Below are 25,141 nucleotides of genomic sequence, written 5' to 3' on the forward strand. Positions count from 1 at the left end.
GGGTTCCTTTTTCTCCACACTGAGAGGTGTACTTTGGATATAACGATCCGAAAGTAGAATTCAAACTGAGACCATGAATGAAAGAAGCCAGTCATAGAAAGATCAGGGAGAATAGCTTTCAGGAAGAGGAGTAAGCATGTACAAATATCCTGGCAGGAAAGAGCTTAGTGTGCATGAAGAAGGCCAGTGTGGTTGCAGTACGGTGAACAGGAAACATGACGGTGGCCTGGTGCAGAGGAGCTGCAGAGAAGCACTGGGTATGAAAGAGATATTGCAGCCTTGCTTGGGTTTGGATGTGTGCAGAGAAGGAGAGGAGAATCGTGGAAGAGCTCCCGCTCTTTGCCTCGACTGTAGACAAACGTGAAGGAGGCTCAGTGTGGTGGAGGGAAGAGGGTTATGTTTATTTGGATAGGATAAGTTCAAGATGTGTGTCAGGGAGGCCTTAAACCTGTCTGCTGGAGCTGGTAGGAGGGATCGGGGGATGACTGGTACGTCGATGCTGTGGACACCCTGTACGGAGCTCCCAGGAACAAAATATTGCAGGTCCAATCAAGGAGAATGAAAATCTATTGTGGTCAGAGCAGTGTGGTAACATGGAAGCTACAAGAGCACAGTGTTTAAGAGAGCGTGATCGTGGTGATTGTTGCCAAGAAAAAGAGAACGAATAAGGCTAGAGAAGTGTTCATAAGATTTGACTTTGATTTTGAAACTATATTGCTATTGCTTACGTATTTATTCTCATTGTTTTGATTTTTCTAGCCTTTAGTAGCCTATACAGTCCTTGTGAACCTGAGGCTGTTCTTTTTAGTCTCATATGAAAATTGTGACCTTATATATTGATACATAACATATATGTAATTTTTAATTCATGTTTTCCTAGATGTATCTTTTATTACTTTTTTCTATTATTATTATTTTTTTACTATTTTCTATTACTTTATTTTTTTATCTTTTTGTACACTCATCTTATTTTCTTCAAGACAACATACTTCTAGATATCACTTTTATATTTGATCTGAAATTCTGTTTATCTGGGACCTTAAGCCATTAACAATTACTGTAATTCTTCTTATATTAGGACTAATATCTCCTATCTTATTTTATATTTGCTACTTGAAATGTTTTCTTTTTTGACTTTCCTGCTTTACTTTGGATATTTTGATATTTACTGGTTTGAAAATTTTGAAAATTTTACTTTACATTTTTGTTACTTTTCATATTTACGTCTAAATTATTAAAGACAATAATTATGCTTATTTTCCTATCAATTTTAAAGCTTACATATATCTTTTTCTAAACTTAAGTACCACAGCATTTTTCACTTTCCTGTTATTTTTAATCAAGATTGATCTATCTATCTATCTATCTATCTATACATATGTATGTAGACATAGTTTGTTAGTATTTTTTGGACTTCTAGATCTGAATTTTAATGGTTATATTTTTCTTGATTTCTTCTTTATTTAGACACTTACACTTTATTTAGATCCTCATTTCTTACACATTCATAGATTTTCCTGGATTTATTTTTCTTCTTGTTGACCTCTTTGTTGTATTCAATAAGGTCTTGTTGTATTGATTCTATTGCCTGTGTTCCTGAGATTATCATTATTTTGCCCTTTTATTTATTTATTTTTAGTTAAATTTATTTATTTATTTTTAATAGATCTTTATTGGAGTATAATTGCTTCACAGTACTGTGTTAATCGCTGTTGTACAACAAAGTGAATCAGCCATATGCATACATATATATCCCCATATCCCCTCCCTCTTGAGCCTCTCTCCCACCTTCCCTATCCCACCCCTCTAGGTCGTCGCAAAGCACAAAGCTGATTTCCCTGTGCTATGCTACTGCTTCCCACTAGCTATCTATTTTACATTTGGTAATGTATATATGTCGATGCTACTCTCACTTTGCTCCAGCTTCCCCCTCCCCCAACCTCCATGTCCTCAAGTCCATTCTCTATGTCTAAGGCTTTATTCCTGCCCTGCCACTAGGTTCATCAGTACCATTTTAAAAAAATTTTAGATTCCATATATATGCGTTAGCATATGGTATTTGTTTTTCTCTTTCTGACTTACTTTACTCTCTGTGACAGATTGTAGGTCCATCCACCTCACTACAAATAACTCAATTTTGTTTCTTTTTATGGTGAGTAATATTCCATCGTATATATGTGCCACATGTTCTTTATCCATTCATCTGTGGATGGACATTTAGGTTGGTTCCATGTCCTGGCTATTATAAATAGTGCTGCAATGAACATTGTGGTGCATCTCTTTTATTTAAAAAAATTTTTAAAATTAATTTATTTAATTTATTTAATTTTGGCTGCATTGGGTCTTCATTGCTGCATGCGGGTTTTCTCTAGCGTGGTGAGTGGGGGCTACTCTTCATTTTGGTGCGTGGGCTCCTCGTTGCAGTGGCTTGTCTTGTCGTGGAGCATGGGCTCTAGGCAGGTGGGCTTCAGTATTTGTGGCACATGAGCTCAGTAGTTGTGGCTCGTGGGCTCTATAGTGCAGGCTCAGTAGTTGTGGTGCACAGGCTTAGTTGCTCTGCGGCATGTGGGATATTCCCAGACCAGGGTTTGAACCCGTGTCCCCTGCATTGGTAGATGGATTCTTAACCACTGCTCCACCAGTGAAGCCCACATGTCTCTTTTAGAATTATGGTTTTCTCAGGGTATGTGCCCAGTAGTGGGATTGTTGGGTCATATGGTAGTTCTATTTTTAGTTCTTTAAGGAACCTCCATACTGTTCTCCATAGTGGTTGCATCAATTTACATTCCCACCAACAGTGCAAGAGGGTTCCCTTTTCACCACACCCTTTCCAGCATTTACTGTTTCTAGATTTTTTTGATAATGGCCATCTGACGGGTGTGAGGTGATTGCTCATTGTAGTTTTGATTTGCCTTTCTCTAATTATTAGTGATGTAGAGCATCTTTTCATGTGCCTCTTGGCCAGCTGTATGTCTTCTTTGGTGAAATGTCTATTTAGGCCTTCTGCTCATTTTTTAATTGGATTGTTTGTTTTTCTGATATTGAGCTCCATGAGCTGTTTGTATATTTTGGAGATTAATCCTTTGTCCTTTGATTCATTTGCAAATATTTTCTCCCATTCTGAGGGTTGTCTTTTCATCTGGTTTATGGTTTCCTTTGCTGTGCAAAAGTTTTAAGCTTAATTAGGTCCCATATGTTTATTTTTGTTTTTATTTACTATTTTGTTTTCTATTTTGTTTTTATTAATCTAAGAGTTGGGTCCAAAAAGATCTTGCTGTGGTTTATGTCAAAGAGTGTTTTTCCTATGTTTTCCTCTAAGAGTTTTATAGTGTCCAGACTTACATTTAGATCTTTAATCTATTTGGAGTTTATTTTTGTGTATGTTGTTAGGTAGTGTTCTAATTTCATTCTTTTACATGTAGCTGTCCAGTTTTCCTAGCACCACTTATTGAAGAGGCTGTCTTTTCTCCATTGTATGTTAAGTATGTTAAGTCATAAATTAAGTGACCGTATGTGCGTAGGTTTATCTCTGGGCTTTGTATCCTTTACCATTGATCTATATTTCTGTTTTTGTGCCAGTACCATACTGTCTTGATTACTGTAGCTTTGTAATGTAGTTTGAAGTCGGGGAGCCTGATTCCTTCAGCTCCATTTTTCTTTCTCAAGATTGCTTTGGCTATTTGGGGTCTTTTGTGTTTCCATATGAATTGCAACATTTTGTGTTCTAATTCTGTGAAGAATGCCATTAGTAGTTTGATAGGGATTGCACTGAATCTGTAGATTGCTTTGGGTAGTATAGTCATTTTCACAATATTGATTCTTCCAATCCAAGAACATGGCATATTTCTCCAACTGTTTATGTAATCTTTGATTTCTTTCATCAGTGTTTTATAGTTTTCTGAGTACAAGTCTTTCGCCTCCTTAGGCAGGTTTATTCCTAGGTATTTTATGGTAGATGGGATTGTTTCCTTAATTTCTCTTTCTGATTTTTCATTGTTGCTGCATAGGAAGGCCAGAGATTTCTGTGCATTAATTTTGTATCCTGCACCTTACCAAATTCATTGATTAGTTCTAGTAGTTTTCCGGTGGCATCTTTAGGATTTTCTATGTATAGTATCATGTCTTCTGCAAACAGTGACAGTTTTACTTCTTCTTTTCCAATTTGTATTCCTTTTATTTGTTTTTCTTCTCTGATTGTTGTGGCTAGGACTTCCAAAACTATGTTGAATAGGAGTGGCAAAAGTGGACATCCTTGTCTTGTTCCTGATCTTAGAGGAAATGCTTTCAATTTTTCTCCTTTGGGTATGTGGTTTACTGTGGGTTTATCATATATGGCCTTTATTATGTTGAGGTAGGTTCCCTCTATGCTCATTTTCTGGAGAGATTTTGTCATAAATCAGTGTTGTATTTTGTCAGAAGCTTTTTCTGCATCTATTGAGGTGATCATATGGTTTTTATGCCTTAATTTGTTAATATGGTGTATCACATTGATTGATTTGCATATATTGAAGAATCCTTGCATCCCTGGGATAAATCCCACTTGATCATGGTGTATGATCCTTTTAATATGTTGTTGTATTCTGTTTGCTAGCATTTTGTTGAGGATTTTTGCATCTATGTTCATCAGTGATATTGGTCTATAATTTTTTTTTGTGATATCTTTTCTGGTTTTGGTATCAGGGTGATGGTGACTTCGTAAAATGAATGTGGGAGTGTTCCTCCCTCTGCAATTTTTTGGAAGAGTTTGAGAAAGATGGGTGTTAGCTTCTCTCTAAATGTTTGATAGAATTCACCTGTGAAGCCATCCGGGCCTGGGCTTTTGTTTGTTGGAAGATTTTTAATTACAGTTTCAATTTCATTACTTGTGATAGGTCTGTTTATATTTTCTAATCCTTCCTGGTTCAGTCTTGGAAAATTGTACCTTTCCAAAAAATTTTCCATTTCTTCCAGGTTGTCCATTTTATTGGCATATAGTTGTGTGGAGTAGTCTCTTATAATTCTTTGTATTTCTGTGGTGTCAGTTGTGATTCCTCCTTTTTCATTTCTAATTTTATTGATTTGCATCCTCTCCCTTTTTTTCTTGATGAGTTTGGCTAAGGATTTATCAATTTTGTTTATCTTCTCAAAGAACCAACTTTTAGTTCTATTGATCTTTGCTATTGTTTTCTTCATTTCTACTCTGTTCTTTTTGATTTCTTTCCTTCTCCTGACTTTGAGTTTTCTTTGTTGTTCTTTCTCTAGTTGCTTTAGGGGTAGTGTTAGATTGTTTATCTGAGATTTTTCTTGTTTCTTGAGGTGAGATTGAATCGCTATAAACTTCCCTCTTAGAACTGCTTTTGCTGAGTCCCAGAGGTTTTGGGTCATCATGTTTTCATTGTCATTTGTTTCTATGTATTTTTTTATTTCTTCTTTAATTTCTTCAGTGATCTCTTGGTTATTTAGTAATGCACTGTTTAGCCTCCATGTATTTGTGTTTTTTACAGTTTTTTTTCCTGTAATTAGTTTCCAGTTTCATAGTGTTGTCGTCAGAAAAGATGTTTGATATGATTTCAGTTTTCTTAAATTTTCCAAGGCTTGATTTTTGACCCCAGATGTGATCTATCCTGAAGAATGTTCTGTGTGCACTTGAGAAGAAAGTTTATTCTGCCACTTTCAGGTGGAATGTTCTATAAATATCAGTTAAATCTATCTGGTCTATTGTGTTATTTAAAGCTTTTGTTTCCTTATTTATATTCTGTTTGGATGATCTGTTCATTGGTGTAACTGGGGTGTTAAAGTCCCCTTCTACTATTGTGTTACTGTCGATTTCCCCATTCATGGTTGTTAACATTTGCCTTATGTATTGAGGTGCTCCTATGTTGGGTGCATAAACATTTATAATTGTTATATCTTCTTCCTGAATTGATACCTTGAACATTACGTAGTGTCCTTCCTTATCTCTTGTAACAGTCTTTATTTTTAAGTCTATTTTATCTGATATGAGTATTGCTACTCTAGCTTTCTTTTGATTTCCATTTGCATGGAGTATCTTTTTTACATCCCCTCACTTTTAGTCTGTATGTGTCCCTAGGTCTGAAGTGGGTGTCTTGTTTTTGGGTTTGTTTTTGTGGGTCATTTTCTTCTCTTGTGTTTCCCGCCTAGAGAAGTTTCTTTAGCATTTGTTGTAAAGCTGGTTTGGTGGTGCTGAATTCTCTTAGGTTTTGCCTGTCTGAAAAGCTTTTGATTTCTCTGTCGAATCTGAATGAGATCCTTGCTGGGTAGAGTAATCATGGTTGTAGATTTTTCTCTTTCATCACTTTAAGTATATCCTGCCACTCCCTTTTGGCCTGCAGAGTTTCTGCTAAAAAATCAGCTGATAACCTTATGGGGATTCCTTTGTATGTTATTTTTTGTTTTTCCCTTGCTGCTTTTAATATTTTTACTTTGAACTTAATTTTTGTTTTTTTGATTAATGTGTGTCTTGGTGTGTTTCTCATAGGGTTTATCTTGTACGGAACTCTCTGTGCTTCCTGGGCTTGGGTGACTTTCCTTTTCCATGGGAAAGGATTATAGTGGGAAGTTTTCCACTATAATCTTTTCAAATATTTTCTCAGACCCCTTCTTTTTCTCTTCTTCTTTGGGGACCCCTATAATTTGAATGTTGGTGTGTTTAGTGTTGTTCCAGAGGTCTCTGAGCTTGTCTTCAATTTTTTTCATTCTTTTTTCTTTATTCTGCTCCTTGGCAGTTATTTCCACCATTTTGTCTTCCAGCTCACTTACTCATTCTTCTGCCTCAGTTATTCTGTTATTGATTCCTTCTAGTGTATTTTTCATTTCAGTTATTGTGTTGTTCATCTCTGTTTGTTTGTTCTTTAGTTCTTCTAGACCTTTGTGAAACATATCTTGTATTTTCTCAATCCATGCTTCCATTCTACTTCCGAGATTCTGGATCATCTTTACTATCATTACTCTGAATTCTTTTTCAGGTAGATTGCCAATATCCTCTTCATTTATTTGGTCTTGTAGGTTTTTACCTTGCTCCTTCATCTGTGACATATTTTTTGCCTTCTAATTTTTTTTTTTTTTTTGATGAGTGGGATTGTGTTCCTGTCTTACTGGTTGTTTGGTCTGAGGCTTCCAACACTGGAGTTTGTAGGCTGTTGGGTATAGCTGGGTCTTAGTGCCAAGATGAGGACCTTTGGGAGACCTCACTCTGATGAATATTCCTTGGGGTCTGAGGTTCTCTGTTAGTCCAGTGGTTTGGACTCAGAGCTCCCATCACAGGACCTTTGGCCTGACCCCCAGCTTGTGAACCAATATCCTGCAAGCTGTGCAGGGCAGCAGAAAAAAAAAAAAAGAACAATAACAAAGTAAAAAATAAAATTAGACTAGGAAACTAACAGATATGTTAGAAAGAATATAAAAATATAGATGAAACAACAACCAGAAGGTAAAACAGAACCACAATAGTAAGAAAGAGGAGGAGAAAAAAACCAAAAAGGTGGAAAAGGCCTTGACTGTGGAGGGCAGGTCCTAAGCAAGGGTGGGGTTTGGGCAGTGGGTGGGACCTATGCTTACGACCCACAGGGCTGGAAAAGGCCCTGGGAGGTATGGGGGGTGGGGCTTAGACTTAATGGAACAGAAGGGGCCCAGGTGTGCCTCCCACCTCTGGTCTCAGAGAGCAGGGGACCCCACCTGGTAGCCCAGCAGGCTTCCCAGGCTCAAGTAGGCAAAGCAAATGCCCTCCGTGCCTCTCCTGCTCCTTTGGTCCTGGAGGGCCCCTCCCTCCTGCTTCTCTTGTTCTCCTCCTGGCCTCCATCCTATGCCCCTGGGACCAACGCAGCCCAGAGGGTGACTCTGAATGCATAGGACGTGGCCCAAGAGCTGGGCAGACTTCCCCAGCTGATTGGGCAGGAGAAACTCTGGGTACACTCCCCCCAATCTGAGCCCCTGAGGGTCCCTCCACTTGGGAACCCCTCCCCCCTCTCAGCCACCGCTCAGAGGCACCCGTCCTGTCCGGCCTCCACTTCTCCTCCCCCCTCAGTCCCCTCACATCCTACCGGTTCGCTTGGGGGTTCCTCTCATTTCCTTGGGCATTGAGTTCCCCCACCAGTGTCCAGCATGTGCCCTAGTTGTGGGGAGACATGAACTCCACATCTTCTCACACCGCCATCTTGACTCTGCCCTCCCTTCTTTTAAAGTATAGTTTTGCTGGATGTAAAATTATAGATCCCCTCTTTTCAACAGTTTTTGGCCTAGGTTCTTTTTTTATCAACAACATAACTTGTGAAGTATTTTGTCAGCATGATATTTACTCCTCTGCTACAGAGTGATCATTTACAGAGCGGCACTGTGATCTTTTAGAATTTTATCTTTATCTATGATGTTACTGATTTTTCCTATTATGTGTCTAAATGTGCTTTGTTTTTCTCTTATGTATCTCTTTGACCTTTCACCTAAAGTTTTCACTCTTTTTTTCCCCTTACATGTAAGATAGTTTTAGTCATTATTTTTTTCAAACATTTCTTTCCTCCTAGGACTCTTACTAGACTGATTTTGTCACCTTTGCTTCTGTATTCTATGTCTCTTAATCTTTAAATATTTTCTTAATTTATTGCTTCCTAATGCCTCTAAGAGAATTCATCAATCTGATATTCCAGTTCAAGTATCTGTTCAGTATCTATTATATTCTTCAGTCCCTATGTTCAGTTCTTTATTATAGCTTATATAGTTCTGTTTTAAAAGTCAGGTTTATTGAGGTATAATTTACCTACTGTAAAATTTTCCCTTTTAGTATACAGTTCTATGAGTTTTGACAAAGCATAGAGTTGTGTAGCCACCACCATATCCAAGATATAAAACTTCCATCAAAAGAAAAAGTTCCCTTGTGCTCCTTTGTAGTCTATTCCTCCCTGCAACCCAAGTGCACTTGCATGTATCCATAGCTAATTTCTTATTTTTTATTGAAATATAGTTGATGTACAATATTATTTCAAAATTTTTAATGAAATCAGTTAGCTTGGTTGAGAGAGTTTCCTCAGCCATGTTTTGCATCTCCAGTACAAATTTAGAGAAAATATATGATACGGTCCATCATATATAGGTTTTTGTTGTTGTTGTTAGTTTCTGTGAGTTTCTCACAAGGAGAGAAGGAAGCAAGATAAATTAAGGTACTATTAAAATGGCTGAGAATATGAAACATGTAATGAGAGAGGCAGTAAAGCCATAACGGAGCTGGGAAGGCTCATTGATTTTGAAGTCTCAGTGAGGCTGAAGAAATGTTTTGGGATATTTGAGAAATGAAGATGGTAGTTGGGAGGTAGAGTTCTAAGAGGAGGATGTGAAAATGAAATTTCAAAACTTTTCCATTTTATTTGTGAAGGTAACATCTAGGAATGGTCCTGGGAGTGGAAGATTGAAATGGAGTGGATAAGAGTATCTTTGGAGTTGAGCGGCTCAAAGAATTGAGGGGACAGAGACTTCTGTGTGAATTTTGAAATTGCCAAAATTACATAAGGAACTATTATGATCCATGAATGAACATCATCAATAAATAAGATACAATTTCCTAGAAAGCTGATCAATAACAGCAATGAAAAAAATAATAAAGTGATAGTGTTTAATGAAATAATTTTCAAAGGGACAGGGGGTTTTGTAAAGAAAAGAGGGAGTAATGGCTAGAAAGTCTTAATAGGGAAAAAAAAAGGTGAACATATTTACCCCAGAAGTTGAATCTTTTAACATTTTCTTGATTACTTCAGTAGTGTAATTGTTTTTATTTTCATATAGACACCTACAACTCTTCCGAGAGCAGCTGGTCGAGAAACCAAATATGTAAGTCCCTTTATAATTATACATACTGCCTTTTTAATGGGTGCATGTGCATGCTTTGGAGGGAACTCAATTATATAGTCATTTAAATTGAATTAGTTGAATTTTTCATAAATGGAAGGGGTAGGATGGTATGATTGGCCCAGAGGTGGAAAATCAGGTTATGTCAGGTAAGTTTATTGAATAAATTCCTTCTTAAGTGAGGTCTCATTTGATTAGTTTGGCAGAATCAAACAGAATTCTAACACCTGCTTTCTGTCTTTCTAATTATCAAGGCTTAGATGACATTTTCATTTCTGTAATGGTTTATCGTGCTTATTTTGAAAGAGTCAACGCATATAGTTGAAACATTAAGATTTGTCTGTTTCTAATAGGATTGCCAATTTATTTGATTTGGACTAGTTTGTTGCTTTCTTTCCTTTAAATTGTTTTCAAATAAATCAATTTCCACCTATGAGCAAAAATATAGTAATAATTGGTATGTAGGTATAGACTCACACACTTGATTCAATTAATTGTGGGTATCTGGCTCCGAATGTCCTAGATGCACACACACACACATAGCCTGATCCCATTCCTATTCTTTATTTACCTAATAATCCATCATGTGGCCAACTTCTGCTTCTGACCCAACATATTCTAGTGTAAGCAAGATTGTCTCCTAAGCAAATGTTTAGTTTTTAGTTTAAAACAAACCAGTAAACTATTCCCTTTAGTTTATACTTCATATTTTCTACTATGTAGTTTTCATCATCATCACCATTCAGAGTCAATAATTAGTAAATATAAATTTTGTGACATATCTTCTTTGCAATTTATACATTTCTGCCTTCTTTAGAACCTCCCTAAGGCAGATAATAAATTGGGTGAAGTTACTGAGCTTCATCACATTCAGAAAATAATGTTTAGAAGGTATGGATAGGAACACTGCTTAGAACATTTTCTAGAAGTTTTCACTGTTATTTTCTGTTATTACTGGAAGTCATTTGGAGTAATACTTAAAAGAGTGGAGGCATTTAGCGGGCTATACCCAAATTTTAATCACAGTGTTGCTGTTTGCTAATGAATCCTGGAAAGTCACTTAACCTCTCTGTGCCTTAATTTTTTCATCTATAAAATTGGGATACTAATATTTAGTTGATGTAAGATTTATAACTGTTAACATATGAAAAGCCCTTACTGTAGTCTGACACATAGAAATGATTCAATAAATAATGGTTCTCCCCCTTTTTCCCTCTCTTTTTCCTTTGTTTCTCCCTTTATCCATGTCTCCCCCCTTCTCTTCCCCCTCCTTATCTTGGAAAGACTAGACACACCATGATTTAGCTGAGTTCCTTGATTCTTCAGTTGGATATAAGAAAAGAAAGGCCCTAAAGATGCTTCTATTTTTTTGTGACTGAGACATTCTACAAGAGCCAGACCCAAGAAAAAGTAGCTAGAATATTCTTTACTCTCACCTTCCTTTCTCATCTACTCCTAATTTGCACCCAAGTGCGTCTGATTTAGACTCATTTACAATGAGGTACAGAGGGCTGATGCCTCCTCCCACATCTCCTGGAGGTGGATAATTTGATAGCAGTGGAAACAATTCTGGAGGAGCTGCTTTAATCTCCATAGTTAGAGGTTATGTCAAATTGTTCTTCTGTCAGTTATCCGACTTGATTAAAGGAGGTTAACATTTGCCCCAAACTTTGTGAGAGAATTTGAGTCATTCAAAGTTAACACTGAATCATCAAATAGATTTAATATAACCTCGAACAAATATAAACTCTAATTCAGATAAGATTCTTGACTTTGATTAAATTTGGTTTCTTGGAAAAGCTTTGTTTTTTAATTTCTCTTACAAAATGACATTTGAATTGTTGTTTGTGACACCTCAAATATGTGCATGTCTTTTGAAAGACTAGATGGGATGATTTTATGGTGGAATGGGAAAACCGTTTTTTGCTGCCATCAGAGAGAAGTCACACTTGTAAATATTTGGTTTCAGTTATTACATTTACTAAGTGATGTCTGATACAGTTTTTTTGAGGAGAAAAATGAAATTTTAGAACAGAAGTGTTCCTTAGCTATAAGCCTTAATCATACGTCAACAATTGACCTTGAATACACTATGTCCTGATTTTTAAAAAAGAATGATACTGTAATATTTTCTTTCTTAAAAACTTTTTTATTTTTTTAAATTATTTTTTATTTAAAAAATTTTTTATTTTATACTGGAGTGTAGCTGATTTACGATGTTGTGTTAGTTTCTGGTGTACAGCAAAGTGATTTAGTTACACATATATTTATTCTTTTCCAGGTTCTTTTCCCATGTAGGTTATTACAGAGTATTGAGTAGAGTTCCCTGTGCTATGCAGTAGGTCCTTGTTGATTATCTATTTTATATATAGTAGTGCGTAAATATATGTTAATCCCAACCTCCTAATTTATCTCTCCCCCCGACACTGTAATATATTTTTCTAGAAATTCTAATATTCATATTAGCAGAGCTACAAATGCCTTATATTAAGCACAACTTGAATAGTTTTCCCTTAATTAATTAATTAATCTCTACATTTTTCTCCCTTCCTCTCTCATGGAAACTCAACAGCAAATCTGAGAATCCTACAGACTGTAACATTTCAATTCTACCATCTCTCTTCAAAACTTTGAAGAAAGTAGGCATCTTCACAGTATACACCTGCTGGGACTTGGTGTATCATTGCCTTTGTAGAGCTTCTTAGATTCAATTCTAAAGCAGGGATCATGCAGTTTACCAACGTCTGCACCAGAGAGAAAAAAAAGGGAAGACTTACATTAGAACCAAGAAAAAAAAAAGTTTTGTTACACTTGAGGATGGTCTCAGCTGCTTAGCACAGTCCACTCAAAATCCCTATTTCTGGGGGCTCTTTAAAAGTATAGTATATAGTCTGTGAATTGTGATGAGTAGAAAGTGTAGCCAGTTCCTAGCTCTATTATTTAATTTTCCACTTTTTTTCACTATTTTGACAAATATTTGAGTGTCTGCCATGCCCCAGTACTCACGTGGAGTCACTGGGGTGTGAGGGATGAATAGACCAGCAAGGTCCCCATTTCTGAAGCATAGCATGTGGGAGACAGTAAACAAAATAGGAAAGAGCAATCTTGCAGAAATTGGAGGAGAGTTAGCCAGAGCACTGGCTGATGTTAAAACAAATGTACAAAGTTGCTAGTTTTCAATGTGTCAGTATGTTCATTGGATTTCCAATTTTCCTGGGATGTTGAGAGTGGTTTAATTAAATAATGAGAAATGATATGACTAATTACTCTTTAGGGGACTTTGATGAAAAGCTGACTTTCCTTCATCAAAAAAAGAAAGAAAATCCATGTAAAACAATTCATTTCCTTTTCTTAATCTTGATTGCACATATTGTTACATTTCACATAGTCTGTTTTTTAGGATGAGCCAGATACAGTAAAGGACCTTCAACTTAGACTAATTAAAGTCCAGGTTTTTCTTCAATTCATCGTGTACTTGAATTGCAGTTTAAAGTAATTTAATTGAGGTTCTCTTAAGTGTCATAGAATTTAAACAAGGCGAACAAACACGTTGAGTGGTCCTGATCTCCACAGGTCACCTATGGGATTGATTAATTTATCATTCGTATTTCACTTGATTGTTTTTAGCAGATGCCAAATTCAACAATCATAATAACTAGTGTTTTGAGTTCTTAACTTGCAAATCAGCTTTAACTATCTCATTTAACCTTATACCAGTCCTATGAAGTGGGTATGATTATTTCAAATCTCCACTTTATGGAGGAGGAAACAAAGTCACAGAGAAGGCAAAGTCCAACCCAGGTCTTCCTTATGTCAAAGCCCCTGTTGTTATTATTTGCGTGTACCAACAAGGGCTGGAAATAACTTGTCTTCCTTAAATATTTTATCCGTTAGTATTCATATTCTGGGTCTAAATTAATTCTTCATCCCCAGTAAACTCCAGCCTAAACTTTGAATGAATAATTTCATATTTGGTGACAACTTCTAAGATGATAATGTTTAGTATATTTCTAATGTTTTAAATGATTTGCTTACATGTAAATGAACTCATAATTTATCAGTTAATCTACAAGTGATCGTTTCTCATGGCACTCATTTTTAAAGAGTTTCTTTCCCTCTATGTAATGGAATGAATTTTCTAGTTAAATTTCTCTTTCATTCTGTTTTCACTCTATCATCTTTGGAGGGGAATGTTATTTTTTTTCTTTGCATTATACTTGCCTTTGTAAATGTTTATTATTTTTCATTAACTACTACCAGTATAAATTCATTTCACTCATGTAATTCAAAACCACAGTATGCTTTCTTAATAAAGAGCAACCTCAGAAAATAGGGCAAGTATTTGGACCTATTACTAATTTATCAAAAAAACTGTCATTTGGAGTCACATTCTATTGATAACAACTTATTTAATAAACTCTGTACATTTAAGAAGTTACTTTTAAGTGCCAGAGAAATAACAAAGACAGCTTTATTGAATATGATATAGCATAGAGGTAAAATCTCATTTTAATGAGCTTGAGGGACAGAAAAATATCATTACAGTGGAAGCATATTGCTTTCAAAATATCACAGAATATTAAAAATGTGTCAAACTTTATTAAGAATATTTCCGTCTATATATACAGATGTTCAAATAAAGGTCATCTTCTCCAATTAAGCCACCTCACACAGTCCCCTTGTTGCTATGCTTGGAAACGTTGCTAGGCTGGAGTGTTTCAGAGGCGATGTGCCCTAATGCAGCCATAGATCTTAAGAGTAAGAGGTGACAAATCCAATCTACTTAAATCCAGACATGGATCCAAATCTGCTTCTATAGGTTGTGACCAGAGATTTGATGAGTTGTGAAGAATTTAAGCAAGAAATTCCACTCTGCTGATCATTCTTCTTTCTGTCTTTCTTTCCTTTTTTTTTTTTCCACTGTTCAGAAATCTTTCCAAGGTATGCATGTGTGAGAGGGGATGAGGAGGGCAAGGAAGGTAATTATATAGGCTGAGCTAAATGAGGAAGAAGAGAAATGATTTAATGAGACATCCTTTATGCTTTGGTCCTTCTCATCATCATTTTAGATGTCACCAAAAATGAAGGCGCCATATTTCAGCCACACTTCCCTTGATCTGATTTTTTATTCCTCATTTTCACATGCAAACCGTGACTGTCGTTGGTCACTGTGTCCTTTTATTCTGCCTACCAATTATGTTAATAACAACGTGGAATCATCATTCCCTAAATTACTGAGTCAAACTTTTTAAATACTTTCAACTCTACTTTTTATATTTAGACCTTTTGGGGACATATCATTAACTCATAATACAGCTCTTAGTGAGATATTCATATAGGGTAAGGTCTACAAGTAGAATAAACAGTATGAAGCAAGAAAAATATGACACCTCATACATATATCTCTCTGTCTTTGGTGACTACCATGCTCACCATTGGATTCAACTTTTTAAAATTTTATTGAAATGTAGTTGATTTACAATGTTGTGTTCATTTCTGCTGTACAGAAAAGTGAGTCAGTTATACATATATAGATTCTTTTTCATATTATTTTCCATGTTGGTTTATCACAGGATATTGAATAATTCCCTGTGCTATGCAGTAGGACCTTGTTGTTTATCCATTCTATATAGAGTAGTTTGCATCTGCTAATCCCCAACTCCCAGTCCTTTCCTTCCCCACCTCTCCTCCCCCTTGGCAACTGCAAGTCTGTTCTCTATGTCTGTGTGTCTGTTTCTGTTTCGTAGATATGTTCATTTGTGTCGTATTTTAGATTCCACTTATAAGTGATATCATATGGTATTTGTCTTTCTCTTTCTGACTTACTTTGCTTGGTATGATAATCTCTAGGAATCTCTTTGTTGCTGCAAATGGCATTATTTCATTCTTTTCTATGGCTGAGTAATAGGCCATTGTATATATGTACCCCATCTTCTTTTGGATTCAATCTTTTGAGTAGTGCCTTATGTACAAATAACAGGAACGTTCTCTAGCTTAAGGGTAAGACAGTGTCTTATCATTTTATAATTTTATATTTCCTCAATGCCAAGCTCAGCAACTCAGGGATTATTAGGGGCTCTGTTGATATTCTAAGTTTTGCCTTTTTGCTTATCTGTAGATCAGTCTTATCTGGGAGAACTAAAATAATTCAATTAACACATTATCACTAATTAGAGTTCTTTGAGCCTTAAGAAAAGAAAACTCAAGACAATTAAAGTCAACAGGGAAAAAGTCAAAGGGAAACATTTTAATCCTATTGAATTGGATGTTATATTCAGGGAGGAGGGACATGACTGCCGAAAGGGAAGAAAATATTGCCCAAAGTAGAAGTGCATAGGGTGAAGGCAAAAGTAACTGTTCAATACTTTTTACCTGATACAATTTAATTTTGTCCCAATCTCCCAAAAGGGTGTCTGCTAGAGTAATGCCTGACACCCATGAGTCGAGAATGGGGAAAAGCTGCAGATTGCAAGGAAAAGCAACTCTAGACGATGACTGAGGAGCTTGGATATACTTTATGTGCCTCCAGCATGAGGTCCTTGGAAGAGGAAAATGGTTTCTCCAAAGTGGCCTTGGCCTAATTGGTGGTTTTGTGTAGCAATTTATTTTTCAGTGGATCTCAAATCTTCATTTCTTTCCTTAGTCTTAGCTCTTTCAGTTTGCATATAACCTACCGCTTTAACAGGTTTTCTTTGAAATATGAAATTTTGACTTTCCCAATTTTTTGACTGCTCTGTTTGTTTTAAAGTTTTGTTTGCTTTTTAATGGTGATATGCTGGTTAAAATGCTCCTACTCTATCTTCCTCTCACTTTTTTTCTTTTGTAATTAAAATGATGTCAAAGGCTGTAGAATATACGTTACAGGATCTTGTTTCACACAAGAATCATTCTTATACTCATCTGTAACGTTCTTCATGATTAGTATTAACGTGGATAGATCAAATGACTAAAAACATCAGTGCTGTTCAAATCCAATTTCAAGTTTATTTTTAGGTACCTCATGTTGCTTCTGTTCCTTAGTTTAGTTGACCAATTGGCAGTTTTTTAAATATAGTAGCCTCCTCTTGCTACTCACCCTTCCAATCTCAGCTCACCAGACAATCTTTCCTTACTTTTCAAAAATCATTGCTGCAATATTGATGACATAACTATAGCTACAGAATTTAATAAACGTTAACGTGTATTGGGCAAGCAGAGGGAAGCTTCTCAAAGGGTTTGACACAACTGGGTTAGTTGAAAGAATCTGGTTATATTTGTGATGATACACATAAGCCAATATTCTTTTTCTTTGATAAAGGATCTGCAGTAGCTTTATAAATATTAACTCCACCCTGAGGTTCAAATTTAATTCTGTTTTTTTCTCTGGGAATAGTTTCTCATAATAGTGATATGAAGTCCATTATATTAGATGAAATAAAAATGTACTGGGGATGTCTAAATCACCTTGTTGTTATGTCATAATTCCCAGTGAAGAAATTTTGAGGACTTATGGAGACTGGATACAAAGATATTTGTGTTTTTCCCTAATTTAATTAATGTGTTTGCCTGAGCACTTTCTCTTTTTTCCCTATGATAGTTTGGTATTATTTAGCACAAAGTACTGAAAAATGTTAGTAATATAGTTAAATTGTGCAAATACTTTATTTTTAGTGTGTGACTTTTTTCCTATAATTATTGAGATAAAAATATAACTATATTTTGTTCCTGTCAAGATACATTCAGTTCAGCATATTTCATAGAAGTCATTTAACTTAGGGAATTCATAGAGAATTCTCTCATTACTGCAATAATGAAGAATTAACCAAAAGGAAAACATCCTAAGACATTAGAAGAAATCATTATTACTCATATTACATTATGAGGTTAAAAATGAAACCCTAGGTGAATTGAAAAATCACTGGGATAGGCATTCTGAAGGGTAATTTTCTGCAGCACAGAATAACCATGAACCTCAGTGCACGGTAACCTGGTCCACAGCAATTAGAGGTGGGGAGCAATTAGCCAGGACATACTGCTGCTGTAGAGCAGGCAGGGATGGCAGTGAGCAGTGACCATCCTGGTGAAGAACGTCATGAGTCAAAAAATCAAAAACAAACCATGTTGGACACAGTATGAGAAGGACAGCAGGAGCCTGGTCGTTATGTTTGGTGATTCACACTCTTACGTACTTGGCGATACCATAGAAACTACTCAGCTTTCAGTTTTCAGTTATCATTCACTTCTCAGAGAGTAAAAGCAATATTGACACATCTGTCATAACCCCGAAAATATTTGCAATTTCAAAAAGAATAGAGATAGTATAGGAACACAACTTTATCATGTGTCAGCCAAGTATATTTATGATTGTGCATCTGTATGTTGACCACTTCCCTGATGTGGAAGCCTGGTCTCCCATTTAAGGGCAGAAAAGCTTGAGAAAACGTAACTATTAAAATATATATATGTAACCCAATCTACAAGAAAGAAAGAGGAACTGTGAGTGTCAGGAATGAAGAGGGAGCTCCAGGTGGGAAAGTTAAGAAGAAGCTTAAGCTCTGGGGGAACACAGGTATGTCAGAACACAGGTGACAGGAGCCAGGAGCTTAGAGTTTAACTTTCACTATACAATGAGTCAGAGCTGTGGATGAATCCTTTGTGTGCATCCAGGAGCCTAGAAGGCCACACGGCCATGAAGCATGTGATAGAAATAGATATAAATCCTCCCACCATCTTTAATCTACACTCTTGGGTGGTAATATAGTCAGTCATCCATGAGAAAATGGGTGCTAAACCTGTGAAAGTTGAAGATGTGGGCACCTGCCACCCTGTAAGTTCAGGCATATGAGGGTGATGAAATAAAACGGAAACTGGTCCAGAATCAGTGAAATACCTGGGGCCCCCATTAGGGCAAACATGAAATGTATTGTAGGCATGGTTTCCCAACCCAGGGTTTCTCAGATACCTACAGAAATCATCACTGAAATTACCCTGACTGAAGAGGAGCTCAAAATCAAAACTAAAAAGCCATCAAATGAGTAAAGAACATCATGGGGCAGAGGCATGAAGGAGAGTCAACAGATACAAGAAATAGGGGATTTAGCCAAGAGAGATTACAGAAAAATCTGGAATGAATTTATAAATATAATAAAATGTTGAAATAGTTAAAAGGAATTATGGATACCATAAAGAAAATTTGATAAAGAACCAAACTGAACTTCTAGAAGTTAAAAATAATGTCATTAAAATATAAAATTCAATGGCCATATTAAATGTGTTAATATACTGTTGAAGAAAAATGTGTTAACCATCAGGCTTATATGTGGAAACTATCCGGAATGCAGCATAAAGAGATAAAAAATATGACAGGGAATTTTATAGAAATGGAGGATGGATTCAGAAGACCCAACATATATTTAATCAAAGCTCCAAAGAAGAGATTAGATATAATGGGAGAGAGGCAATATTTGAAGTAATTCCTGGAGGATTTTCTGGAAATGAAGAAAGATATGTATTCTCAGAATGAAGGACTACACCAAGCCCCCAAAAAGGATACATACAAAGAAGTCCATGCTCAGACACATCATAGTGGAATTACAGAATATCATGGAGAGAAATCTTAAACGTTAAGCAAATGTGGAGACGGATGATCCAAGTTATGAAGTTTACATTCACAGCAGTAACAGAAGTCAGAGCAAGTGGGCAGTCCTCAAAATGCTGGGAAATAATAACTATTGCCTTAGAATTCTATGTCCAAGTAAACTCTCATTCAGGATGAGAACAAAATAAAAACATTTTCAGACAAAGCCCAAGACAGGAAGTTCTGAAAAAACTACCAGAGCCTTTACTTCAGCAAGAAGGAAACTAAATCCAGAAGAAAGGAGTGAAATTCAGGAACCAAGGATGATGAAACAATATTAGCCTCCTCTTTAATTTAAAACAATTAAAAATTTTTTTTCATGAAATCATGAAAACTTTATTTTCTAATATGAGTAATTTAATGAAAAAATCTGTTATTTGTTTCATTTTGCTGTACATAAATATAAGTATAGCTAACAATGTTGGTAAGTTTGAGTAAAATATGGAGTATACAGAGCATGACATATTACATCACCTTGAAGAATTTTTGATGTCTTACGCTGGTACTTGTGTTAAGATGCTAAGGAAAAGCAACACAGAAAACATCATATTTACTATTATGTGAGCTGAATAAAAATGTATAGGAGAAATATTGTAAGGCAATGTACCAAAAACGTAAAAAAAAATCATTTTTTGGTGGCATAATGATATTTTTTCTTTTACTTAATACCTGTCAAAATTCTACAAGGGGCATGTATTATTTTAGCAATAAAAAACTTCAGAATACTTAAAAACATAGATATATTATCTTACTAAATTATGAATTTCACTAAATAAACACTGCGTTTATAATTTTGCAGGCAAACCTCGCCTCACCATCTTCTACGGTATCTGAGAGTCAGCTGGTACGTACCCTCTTACTAGACATACACCTGGTACTTTAGAAAATTCTGATCTTTTAAGACAGCTTTATCTGAACAAATGTGAACTGAGAACAAATTGACTGTATATATAAGTTTATTTGCTTACTTGTCTAGTAAAAGTTCACTGATGCTTTTCTAAAGCTCCATGCGGTTGTTTTGCAAGTCACAGACATACATAAAAACATACATAGAACTTATTTGCCAGTAACTTGCATCCTAGTAGTGGTGTTAGGATAGAACGGGCAAGGCCAGAAGGAAGATGCCGATGGAGGTTAGAGGCAAGGACTCACTTCTGGATGGGAGAGATCAGAAAAGGGTTCAAGGACAAGGTAGCCTTTGATCATGTAGAGTAGGTCCTGGACTTGAGGAAATGAAATATTTCAGACAGGAAGATTAGCATGTGGATGGTCTAGATCAGGGACGAACAATAGAAATAAAGTGTGAACCTCAAATACAAGCCACATTTGTAATTTAAAATTTTCTAAGAGCCACGTTAAAAAAGTAAAAAGAAACAGGTCACATTAATTTCAATAATACATTTTATTTATACACATATTATCATTTCAATATATAATCAGTATAAAATTGAGATTATTTTACATTCTTTTTTCGGGGGTAAAGTCTTTGAAATCTGCTGTGTATTTTACATTTACAGCATACCTCAATTCAGGCTAGCTACATTTCAAGGGCCCAACAAGGGGGCTGGTGGCTACTGTGTAGGACAACACAGATGTAGGCTCTAGAATCTGTTATTTATAGATAAAAATTTGATTAAGTAGGAAAATTACTTTTTCTAACAGTGTTTTGTATTATTGTTACAGTGATGAGCAAATTGGAACCATGATATGTTACCTAGATATTACTATTTTCTTTATTATCTTTTAATTTTTATTGTTTATAATTGTAAACTCCTTCAGTAAAAATGAAATGAATGGAAATATATAGTAAAGCACTGTGAGACATTAAGAAGACAAAATCAGTTTAATACTGATTTTTCCCCCCATTTTAAGCAATTATTTCTGTGTCCTACATCCATAGCCAACAAGTCATCTTGTCATTATCATGCCAAAATGACAATGATATTTTTATTTGTAGTGCTGGAAAATCATAAAAAGTGTAGTTTGACTCTTAAAATAGCATGATTGAAGCAAATGGCTTAGGCATGTTGGTGTTTATACATGCAGTGTGTATATGGGGTGTGTTTGCGTGTGTGTGCATGTGTGTGTGTGAAGTGTTATTTTAGTGTCAGTTGATTTAGAATAGTGGCCGGCAGTATAGGATAGTTGAAAGAATCCTGGAACGGGGCCAGGAGACCCATCTTTTACTTCCTGCTCTGACGCTAACTACTGGGCTGACAGTGGAGAAGTCAAGAATCTGGGAGACTGGGCTTCAATCTTCTAAATGAACAACGAGACCATTCGATTACACTCTGTCCAAGCCTTTCGAAGGCAGTGAGTCCATGGTTACTAGCTCAGGGGAGCGAAGGAGTTGCCATGGAAACAAGAGGTACAATAACATTGTGAAGTTGAACAGTTTCCCACTTTAGATATGGAACTATTGTTACAACTATTTTAATGTTTAAAATAATGATATATGTACTTGTTTCTTGAGAGTAATATGTGAAAATTAAGAAATATTTTGTATGCTCAACATAGATACAACAGATTTTAGATGTTGAATGTGTGTGAGTCTGTATATATATTATCAGACTGACATATACACATATATATAGATAAATATCAGTTCTTGACTTAATATTTTAAGAAACTATTTCAAAGAAGCAAATATATATAATGATTTCATAAATTAAGACTAGTATAAATGACCCATTGTAAATGTAATAAGTGAACTTTTTGGCCAATCAAATAATTCTATGAATTTGATGTTTGTGTTCTGAGAAAAATACGAAGTGTTGCTTTGACTGACTTTGATGATAATTTTTTTGCATTTACTTTAGACCTTTTCTCTAGAGAGTTCAAGGAGTTTCTTAACCAAGTTTTAAATTAAGTTTTAATCCCAAAATTCACTTGAGATCTAGGTAGGTTTGTGAAGGGATTATTATCAAGCAGGCTATCACACGCTAAAAGAACATCTCTTGGATGGATGTAATTATTCAATTCAATCACTGACTTCTATTTCATGATATTAACCCTGTATTTACATTCTGTGAATATAGAATAGAGTAGAAGTAATTGCATGCAAGGGATGCTATAAGCATTTGCTTTTTTAAGGATTTGTAATATTTTCACTCTTAAGCATTGTAATTTATGAATAAATTATATTTTTATGAATGGATTTCCAATATTTGCCATCATGAACTCTCTTCAGGGTTAAGTTCAGAGTAATTTCAGTAAATAAGAATGCCTTTGAAAAACAAATATGTATATATACACACACAGTATGTGTGTGTGTTTATAACATATACTATACATATAGATGCCATATGACAGGTAATTCTGAGAGCACACACACACATATACATATTGCTTTTTGTTTATATGTGTGTATACATGTGTATAGCACATAAAAACAAAATTTTGGGGAACACATGGTAGATTATAGTTAAATTATGTAAGTAAATATTGTGTGTTTTGCATAAAATAAGCAATTAAAATTATTTGACTCCTATTTTAGGGGAGAAATGTAATAAATTGAAGTGAAAATAAATGTTGAATTGCTATGATAGTACAAGCTTAATACAGAAGCCATTTTGCTTTTGAGCTTTGGCTTTTTAAGAATATATCGTTTTTTCATATTTTTTCTTTTTAACGTGGCTTAGCTATTTGCTTGTTTACATTGCAACTGTACCGATTCAATACTGGAAGGAAAAAAAGAAATATGACCTTGCCCCTTACTCTTAAAATATTTCCACTGTTTACTCTGAAAACCAAATTATGTAGTATTAGGCTCAGAGAGAAGTGTTTTGGGGGTCCTTGTGAAACTAGTTCACCATTTTGTGCCTCAATTTCTCTTCTTCTATTAAACAGTAACGCAGTACATCAAAACTGGGAAGGGACTTAGAGATGAAGAAGTTTTAAATACACATCTAGAAAATGGAGGTTGGGACAGCTACCCTGTCAACCTGAAGGCGTTATTGTTAAGGCTCACATATCATAAAATGTGAAGTTGCCAATGTAGCCCTGTACATACAGGGTGGGGGGGGATGTTATTATTGAATATAAAGTCTCTGAAATATTATCTCTGAGATTTAATGAGTGGCCATTTTTTACAGATAAAGAAACAGAGGGTCACAGAGTTTGAGTAGATCAACTAAGATCACAGTGTTCGTGGTCATCTTTGTTCCGCGTCACTTTCAAAAGGAATCATTATTGATTTTAGATAATCCAAGGGGAATAAAAAAGGCTGATGAAGGAGTTGGGAAATAGGGCCTCTGCGGAAGTGTGACTTCCACCGGGTGCATGTGATCACTTTCTGAAGAGAAGGGGCTGAGTAGGATCAGTTAGGGTCCTGAGGCTTCACACCTGTGGATAGTGCATCCCCTGGCATCAAAAAGGGAACAAAAGGAAAGGAAGATCCCGGATCTAGGCTGAACCTTCACAAAACTTTCCTAATTCCTGAGCTTACTCATCATAATATTAACAGAGGCTGGTGGGGTCTCTTTTCTCTGGGTAGGAAAACAGGTTGGGCTTTATAAGATGGGTAAGCACTGGTCTTCCTTGGCAATAGGTAAGGGAACCTGGTTTAGGAGACATTTGGCTTTTGCTTTTGAAATTTCATGCCATTACAAAATGCTCATTGTTGCCCCAGATGGAATACTGAATCTAGAGAGTACAAAACAATAGATTTAAAAAATAAACCACATGGTTATATATAGGTAAAAGCAAAATGGAGCTTACTGGAACACTGTACAGAAGAGGCGCTTAACCTTGCAGGTACTTTGTTCCCAGTTCTGAAAGCCAACTGATGTGCCCTGTTTTAGTGGTGCATGACTGATCTTTCTAAGGGCCCTTGAGGTCTCTGTTGTTCAGAAAATGCAGTCCTGAAAGCTTCTGCATAGAACTAATGTCTTCTTCCAGCTTGTAGGCGGTTTGTCCTTGACTAATTTTCCTTGACACTACATGCTTAAGTGCTACAGCGTTTATCATGTATGCCTCTTGAGGTCTGAGTCATGCTATTTTCTTTTAATTGTTGAAATATTTCAAACTGGCCAATCTGTGTTGTGTACATTCCAAAAAATATTTTTGGAGCTGTGAGCTGTGATTTATAATTATTGAAATCCTGCATATGTTTATTTTAATACAGCTATCATAGTAATTATAAAATATATTTTTGGAAAAAGCTCATCAGATAAGTATTTTCCTGGGTAGTCAAGATCATTTGATATCAATACTCTGTATTATAAGTGCAAAAACAGGAAAAAGGAAAGGTTTTTTTTTTCCTTTCAAGTTCCTTTTATGATATTTTTTCTTTACAAAGTTCTGTCACGCATATGATCTCATTAGATTCACACAATCACTTTGTGAGTTAGTATGGCAGGAATTGTTATTTCCATTATTCTGATGGAAAAAACCCTGAAGTCTAGATATCTACCATGTGTCAACAGTCCTACAGCTAATGGGTGGTATTAAAAACTGTCTGCCCCCTCCTCCCTAATCTTGGAAGCATTACTCTGTACTATAGTGTTTTGAAATTTGAGATGTTTCTTTGAGGGAAAAAAAAAAGCTTATGTATTTGCTTCAAGGATATATTTTTATTTAAAAAAAAAGAATTAGAGTTAATAAATTTTTATTAATTGTGAGTAAATCAGCTAAATAATTTAGAAAATATTGCTTTTGTCAACAGTCTTGACTAGGAGAATGTTTTTGAGTTTC

At 35.5% G+C, this 25,141-nt stretch overlaps 1 protein-coding gene across 1 annotated transcript in view; it reads left to right on the forward strand.

Annotated features, from left to right (window-relative positions):
• Positions 1–25,141, forward strand: part of MLIP (muscular LMNA interacting protein) — a 171,290-nt gene that overhangs the window by 46,589 nt on the left and 99,560 nt on the right. Inside the window, exons 9-10 of the mRNA XM_061197454.1 lie at positions 9,769–9,813; positions 20,247–20,291. Of these exons, the coding sequence (XP_061053437.1) occupies positions 9,769–9,813; positions 20,247–20,291 (90 nt within the window). The remainder of the gene's footprint in view (positions 1–9,768; positions 9,814–20,246; positions 20,292–25,141) is intronic.

The sequence above is a fragment of the Eubalaena glacialis genome, chromosome 7 (genome assembly GCF_028564815.1).
Source record: "Eubalaena glacialis isolate mEubGla1 chromosome 7, mEubGla1.1.hap2.+ XY, whole genome shotgun sequence".
Lineage (NCBI taxonomy): Eukaryota > Metazoa > Chordata > Mammalia > Artiodactyla > Balaenidae > Eubalaena > Eubalaena glacialis.